Source organism: Dermacentor variabilis, chromosome 6 (assembly GCF_050947875.1).
Source record: "Dermacentor variabilis isolate Ectoservices chromosome 6, ASM5094787v1, whole genome shotgun sequence".
Taxonomy (NCBI): Eukaryota; Metazoa; Arthropoda; class Arachnida; order Ixodida; family Ixodidae; genus Dermacentor; species Dermacentor variabilis.
Genome location: NC_134573.1, coordinates 166729950 through 166737674, shown reverse-complemented (window position 1 = coordinate 166737674; position 7725 = coordinate 166729950). Strand labels below are relative to the sequence as shown.

General features: G+C 49.5%; 1 protein-coding gene across 1 annotated transcript; it reads right to left on the bottom strand.

The window, feature by feature from the left end:
- Positions 1-3733: 3733 nt before the first annotated feature.
- Positions 3734-5669, bottom strand: LOC142584437 (uncharacterized). The gene is made up of 2 exons (XM_075694588.1): positions 5616-5669; positions 3734-5105 (listed from the first exon to the last, which is right to left on the bottom strand). Exons 1-2 carry the CDS (start codon positions 5631-5633, stop codon positions 4110-4112), a joined length of 1014 nt encoding a protein of 337 aa, XP_075550703.1. The 5' UTR covers positions 5634-5669; the 3' UTR covers positions 3734-4109.
- Between the last annotated feature and the right edge of the window lie 2056 nt (positions 5670-7725).

The window sequence follows — 7725 nt, the reverse complement described above, 5'->3', positions numbered from 1 at the left end:
AAAGTTAGTACAGCCGCGGCCACGTCTGTGTAGAGCGCGCGAGCAGACGGCCTTGCTCTGCGGGGCGACACCGTGCGGCAGTTGCGGGATCTGACGCACTGTGCCCAGGAGCATGCGCGGCCTAATAGACATGCAGGTCTGCGCACGCAACTTTAAACCAGAAATTATGTTGGTAAGCGCACGTGTTTTGCCGGTTGTGCGCATTACCCGAGGGCGCCATCTTACTACGCGCGATGACAAGGAAATTGCGCACGTGAGTGATAGCGTGTGCGATTCTGTCAGGGCACTTGATATGAAAAACTGTCTTCACCAATTCCACATAATGTTATCGGCCAATGAAATGACAACATCGCATGCGTGCTGCCTATATTAGACATAGAAGTCAAACCTTTTCGCAGAATTTATTCGCAATGGCTCCCCGACTCACAGCGGATGAGCAACGCGCAATTGCTATTATTGGGCGCAAAATGTCCCAAAGAGCGATAGAGTCGGGCGCGTGTTATCAGCTGAAACGCGTAATCTTTTGGCATGGCGATACCGAGAGCACCCTGAGGAAGCGTACATATTCGGTTAAACAACTGCCCGTTTCAACGTTGCCACTCGTGCGATGCAGTTCTGCATGTATATTAGGCCGCGCATGCTCCTGGGGACAGTGAGTCAGATCCCGCAACTGCCGCACGATGTCGGCCCGCAGAGCAAGGCCGTGTGCTCGCGCGCTCTACACAGACGTGGCCGCGGCTGTACAAGTTAAAGTAAGGTGACTTAAGGTGGAGTAAAATGAATTAAGGTGAAGCAAAGTTTATTAAGGTGGATTAGGGTTGGTACAAATTAGAGCAAGGATTAAGGTTGATTTTTCAAGGACACATGACAATGTATGACGTCACGTATCATGAATGTAATCAATTAATCAAAGAAGTCATAATGCTCTCATTTTTAAGTCAGTTCTCAAGTGTCTCAAGTCAAGTGTTTTCAAGTCATAAATGAAATCACGTAAACATACTTAAGTGATTGTCAATTTTCTTACCGGGCTTGCTATGCAAGAGCTGAAATGTTGCCACATTGCAGCCTATGTCACAAGTTAGGAAAATTCGGCTTTACCTTCAAGTTTACCTTCTACTTGGTTTATCTCCTTCCAGAGCCCTCCTTTGGATCAACTCGGGTCGCGTTACAACATCAAAGGCGAAACCACGGGGTAAAAAAATAAATAAAAAGGCGCTAAATCTTGAGCATCGGATTAGAGAAGCCGACTGAGACATGTTGGTATGTTTTTCTATCTCGGGCATCTTTCTTGGAATGTAAAAATTTAAGTGAGCTGGGAAGTAGCGAGAGAACAATGTGCAAAGTTTCTTTTTGATACTCTGTGTTCATTTTCTGCCCCACAGCTGAAGCCGCCTGCCGTTCTGCAAAAAGGACATCAGTGTAGAATCCACTAAAGCCGTTTTTTCTTCAACACTGCCAGCAAGACTGTTTTGTGCAATAAACCAGTTGTTTTCTACCTTCTCAATAATTTAATATAGTAGTTCGTCAACATTTCTGCTCATGCAAGCGCCACTCGTCAGTATTTCAGAATGAGGTGCTTGTTCATGCATTCATTGCAGTTAGTATGTGGTGCCTACATACCAAGTTTGCTGTTGCCTTTTCTTCTTGTGTATATTATTGGGTCCTTTAGAAGCAGAATTGCTGCTAAGAAAGAGCAGTAAGCTAAGGCATTTTTGCACTGCGTAGTTCCGGTGTGTTACTAGACACAGTGAATGTTGTTCTGAACGCATACACGAACATAGCTTGCCAATAAGAGCTATAAGTATGTACTGGTGCACTGTAGCCCAGCAGTAGACAATTCCACTTGATTTTTTTTCTGTCGACTTTCCTCGTTTATTTGTTTATGCTGCTTCCTGTCTTCTTTCTTGAGCTATAGTGACTTCAAGTATATTTCAAATAAAGGCTAATATACTTTCAGGTTGGCCTATGTTGTTACTTTGGTTTTATTGCCAGGCACGTTTTTCATGGTGTTTTTAAATGTTCTTACATCGGGCGAAATGTGTAACTAGTAAACTGTGAAGTAACTCGTACCTAGAAAAGCAGGAAGGCTCTGCTTCAAAGCTAATAAAGGACATTTGTCGATTAAATGGGATACTCTAATAATGACTAACAAATGTAGCAGGTATTTATCAAAAAACATAGAGAATTCACGAAAAATAAGAATGCTATAATTGTTGTAAATATGACCGCTTATCATTTTGGTTTCATGGAGTGAAATTACACAACCTAGTATTTTTTACGGGTAATTGGCTATAAGTATGACAGCCTGTCATTGCGGTGTCATGAAGTGAAATGAGTCTTCTGTGCTTTTTATGGCAAGTATATTTAAATCTGAAGGCGTATTTTCTGCGGTGCAGTGGAAAAAACAACAAAAGTCTGTATTTTTTACGGGAAATTACTGCAAATGTGACGCCGCGCTATTACAGTTCCGTGGAATGAAATTACGCATGTCTACACATTTTACGAGTAATAATTTGCAGCTATGCTGCCTGCAAGAGCCTAGTAAAAGCAACGGCGCATTTCTTGTGGGAAAGCTCTTTTTGAACCTTGTGCGCAGGTCATGCAATCGCATTTAAACCGGTTGTTCGTCAGTGAAGCATGTTAAAAAAATTAAGGGGTCTTACGTGCCAAGACCAGGATCTGATTATGAGGCACGCCGTAGTGGCGGACTGCGGATTATATTTGGTCACCTGGGGTTCTTTAACGTGCACTTAAATCTAAGTAAAACTCTTGCTTGGGCTAGTTGGTTCATGCTTGAATTCGTAAAGGCAAGGCGCAGAAGACCAGGACTCAAGAAGAACACAAACGACAGGAACGACAGGTTTGTATTGTTCTTGAGTCCTGGTCTTTCGGCGCCTTGCCTTTACTAAATCTAAGCACACGCCGGTTTCCGCATTTCGACCCCATCGAAATGCGGCCGCCGCGGCCGGCATTTGATCCCGCGACCTCGTGCTTAGCAGCGAAACACCAAAGCCACTAAGCAACCACTTCGGGTCAGTGGCGCATGTATCATTATGTATCTCAATGTTTAATTTAAGCGTAGCTTAATTCTTGTGCAAGGAAAGAAAGCAACCTGTTGCGGAGTTGTGCTTCAGCGTATCTGAGGGACAAATCGCGAAACTCGACTTAAAATGACATGGCAATACCCCGAAATGCGCGCGTTCATCGGCGCTCCACTTTCATCTTCTCTAGAATTCATCGCCGAGACGTTTCTGATGCTAGTCGTCGCTCATCGCTGTGTGACTGTACCGGACGGGTGGGACTCTAGCTCAGTTTCGGCAGACCTGAGTCCTTTGTAGCAAGCGTTTGTTTATGAATTTTTCCAAGGTTTTTGGCCCAGTCAACACTGAAATGGTCTGCGACCTGTTTTCGCCTGTGAGGATTCTCAACTTCTGTGAATTGGGTTGAATGTTTCCCTAACACTGGTGGAATGCATGCGCGTTCTAGAAAACTCAATTATTTGAATCTAGCGACGTGAGAGATGGCTGTACATCGGTTTACGTATTTTTGAAGCCACTTTCCAGCACGCTGTTCTCAGTTTCCCAGGATAAGACCTGCGCGAGAATAGGTGATGACCGATAACACCTACAACAGGGCCCGTTCTCAAGGGCTCGTGAATGAACCTTTCCAAGGCTAGAGATGTCACGACTGCAAAGTGAATGGAAAGACACCACACTTGGATTTAAAACGTGTTTTTACTCGAAATACCTTGTTTATTCATAAATAGATAACAACAAAACAATCAGGCAAGAGCGTTTTTACTCGCAGTGTTCAGCTGACATCGCTTCATGGACTTTCCTCAGTGTGTTTCTCAAAGTATCGGTTCCTGGGAACCGTGCGGCCGCCAATTTTCCGTTCGAAGGTAGAGATCGCCTTTGCCCTTGCTATAGTGACTACTTGCTACCGGAACCACGCCGGAAGCAGAATTGTTCGACGATGCTCGTCTTGCCGGCTACTTGTTCATGTCAGGGCCACCTGTTCTCCGCGCTTAAGCACACGACGGGCCTAGAGGCATCCCATTTCTTGAAGCCACCCGGGATGGCACCGCCGGCATCGAGGAACTTGTGGTCCTATTTCTTGAAGGCTCCGACGGCGAAAGCGGTGCCTCCGGTCGGGTGCACGGTGTGGTGCTCGTGGTGGTGGAACTCGTGGTGTGGCGCGTGGACGTCGCCGAAAGCCGTGGGCACGACTCGGTTGTTGATGTACGGGCCCCTCTGGACCACCGTGCGGGAGGTTGGCAGGCCGTAGCCATAGCCTCCGAGGCCGCTAAGGGCGTAACCGGTGCCCAGGCCGTAGCCAGCGCCGTAGCCAACGCCGTAGCCAGTGCCGTAGCCAGCGCCGTAGGTCGCGAGCCCAGTTCCGTAGGTGGCGACGCCCGTTCCGACGGTTCCGACGGTTCCGACGGTTCCAACGGTTCCAACGGTTCCGACGCCGTAGCCCAGACCATAACCGGCACCGTAGCCGAGGCCATAACCACCACCGTAGCCGAGGCCATAGCCAGCCCCGTAGCCAAGGCCGAGGCCACCTCCATAGCCGATGCCGGTGACCGTGTGTCCTGGATAAACGGCGGCTCCATGGCTCACGACGGTCGTGGCAGCTGGGGCGGCGACGGAGACCGCGGGGGCATGAGCTACACTAACTGCCGGAGCTGCTGCCACAGACACGGCTGGAGCAGCGGCCACAGAGTAGGACGGCGCCGCGAGGGCTCCGTAACCTCCATAGGCTCCGTAACCTCCGTAGGCGCCATAGCCGCCGTAGGCGGCAGTGCCGTATGCAGCGGTGCCGTAAGCTCCGAGCGGCCTGGAGGCGACCACGTGGCTAGCGCCGGTGTTGTAACCGTGTGGGCCAGTCGAGTGGACGGACACGACGTGTCCCGAGTGCGGGTCGTAGACGCCAGAGTCATGATCACGCGGCACCACGTCCGTGTTGTGCCTGATGAAGGTGGAGTGGTGCGTCGAGCCGTCCGGGTGGGCGATGGTGTGCGAGAAGCCCTCCGTGGCCGGGTGGAGGCCACCGGCGTTGACGGCGCACCAGAACACCAGCGAGTGCAGCACCAGAAGCTGCACCTGGGAAAGGAATGAGAACGAAATGACTTAAGTCAGAGCAGTGATAACCCACGTGCAGCACCGTGTTTATAGCGCGTTTGAGGGGATGTTGGAGGGGTATGGGAACTGAAGATCGTTCTTTTTAAAACAAAACCGGTAGGAGCTTAACGCATGAGAAATTTGTCGTGGGCAACGATTTTCATGAAGCATTTATGAGTTAGAGCTACTACATTGAACTCATTTATAGAAAACAATAGTTTGGACTGTACATTAGTTTCAGAGGGCGCTTGGGATCACCAAAATAGGAGCAAGTAGGCGAGGAGGCACGTCGCCTGCGGAAGAATGCTTGGCTTTTTACGCCAACTAATATGTATATCCAAAGAGCGACGAGGTGATCTAGAAGTAATGCACTCGCGACTTGTTTTTCGCATTGTCATCCAGAAGGTGCAAGCTGCTTATGTGGAACACAGCCGTTGGATCCAAACAACAAATACGGCCCAGCGCGATTCCTCGAACGCTCCCTCAACTTACTCCGTTGAATGCAGCCATGTTGGGAGACGAAAAACCGATCGACGCTACCACAGACGATACTCTTCACTCGGGTAGGAGCCCCAGAGCCGGAAGCCGCGCTTTTATACCAGCCCCTCGTCGACAAGAGAGGAGTCTACCGAGAGGAAAGACGAAGCGAAGTGCGTCTCGGAAAGAGGAGCCTCAAGGGGAAAACCCATATCTCGCTTAATCTCGGATAATCCCCTCGGAGCCGAATTAAAGCGCCCACAAAGGACGCGCCAGCGTCTTGCCTGATCTGCACGCCCTTCACGTTCGCTCGGCTTCAAGAGGCCCAGGCGCAGTTTCCGAGTGAGCCAGTGCGCGCGCGCGCGGAGCGGTGGCTGCATAGATAGAGCACCGCGGCGGCTCGGCGCCACAGGGTCACGCGGCCGACGCGGGAGCTTCGCTCGCGCGCATCCGCTGCAACGCCCGTTTCTCTCCTGTTCCCGCCTGCAGAGCTCCTTCACCCTATCTGCTCGGCATCAATCGCCCGTCGTCGTTCTCGTTCTCTCACTCGTTCCTTTCTTGTGGCTCGAAACGATAACGGATGCCTTCACATTTGCCATCGCTGAGACAATCCCTGGCGAGGGTTTCCTTTTAGTGTGCGCCCCGTGGCCATTTCTTTCTTTTCCTCCAGTATTCCTTTCTACGCGAAACTCTCAGTGGAGGTGACGGCAGATTTTATTTCGTTGTCTTTTCTAAATCGGCGACGCTTCGTTTGCATAGAACCGAGAGTGCGCCAACTTTTAATCGGAAGCAAGGTCGCCCACGCTTTCTCTACCCCCCCCCCCCCCCACACCCACCAAAAAAAAAAAAAAAAAAAAAAAATCCCTGTCACTGCTTCTCTAGCGGCATTTGCTTCTGTGTACCATAATACTCAGATGCCCTTAGACTGTTTTTAGTCGCAGCGCTATCATCACTCGGAGAACAGTAACTGGAGGAGAGAGTCCGCAGCTCGTACGTTGCCGCACGATTTGAGCATGAAAATTACAGCTTGCACGGCCAATCGCCGATAGGTAATGTACACAATCAGGGAAGTCTGGTACTCTGCAACGACAACAAATAGAGCTTTTTTTGTGAGATGCTTCTGGTGATACCGCTATGAACTTTCTTGTCTTCATTTGTTCTATTTTTCCCTACCAAGTTGAAAGCCTGACTTTGAGCGGCGCGTTCGTGATGCTCATATGAAATTCGTGCGTTTGCGATGTGTAGAAAGTTTCTACCAGGACAGCTCGAACATGGCAATGCATTTCCTTTGTCTTCCCATAATTCTCTAGAAATTTACGCGAGCATGGAGCGAAGTGGCACGCGGTTGCGCAGCCTTATCGCTCGAAGTGCCACGGAGCGAAGAGGCACACGGGGTTGCGCTCCAGTCGCGGTACTTATCGAACAAAAAACAATTTTCTGGCGCAATATCTCTCCATCTGCAATATTTGAAACCTCGGTCAATTGACTAAAGCCTGGTGAAAACATGTAATCGGAGCGGCATCTAGATTTCCACTTCCCAGTTCATTATGCCGGAGGCAACAGGACGGTTGAATCCCGTTATTTACTTGGCCTGGCGGGACAGCCAAAGTTGGTCGAAATATTCGAAAGGTCAAATTAACAAATGGTGAAAAAAAGAGCTAATTCAAAACTTCGTTACTGTTTGAAATGGTGTGCAATATGTTTTTTGTTTCTTCCTCTTGAAGTGCGAATCAATAATCGCGCGGTGAAGATCGCCGACATGATTAAACGATGCCTCATTGTTGAACTGTGAGGTTGCTTACAGTGTCGCCGTCGGCGAGGGGTCCAAAAACATCAACGCTGTCGTTGGCTTTGACTAAATGCTCAAAAGAGACAAATGCAGTAACGCAGTTTGCAGAATTTCTTGTGTTTCCAAGGTTTCAGCAGCCGCTACGCGCATGAGGGACCCCCGTTGGGGATCAGGGAGGGGGGGGGGGCTCGAATTAACCAGAAGGTAATGCTTTACGCAAACCTCAAGCCCCGCGGCTTCCATTTTCAACCGACGTAGAAGCAACGCCGTTTCAGATACTGACCATTCCTCGACGAACTGCTACGACGAATGAGCTCACGTCCCAAGAGCGTGAGA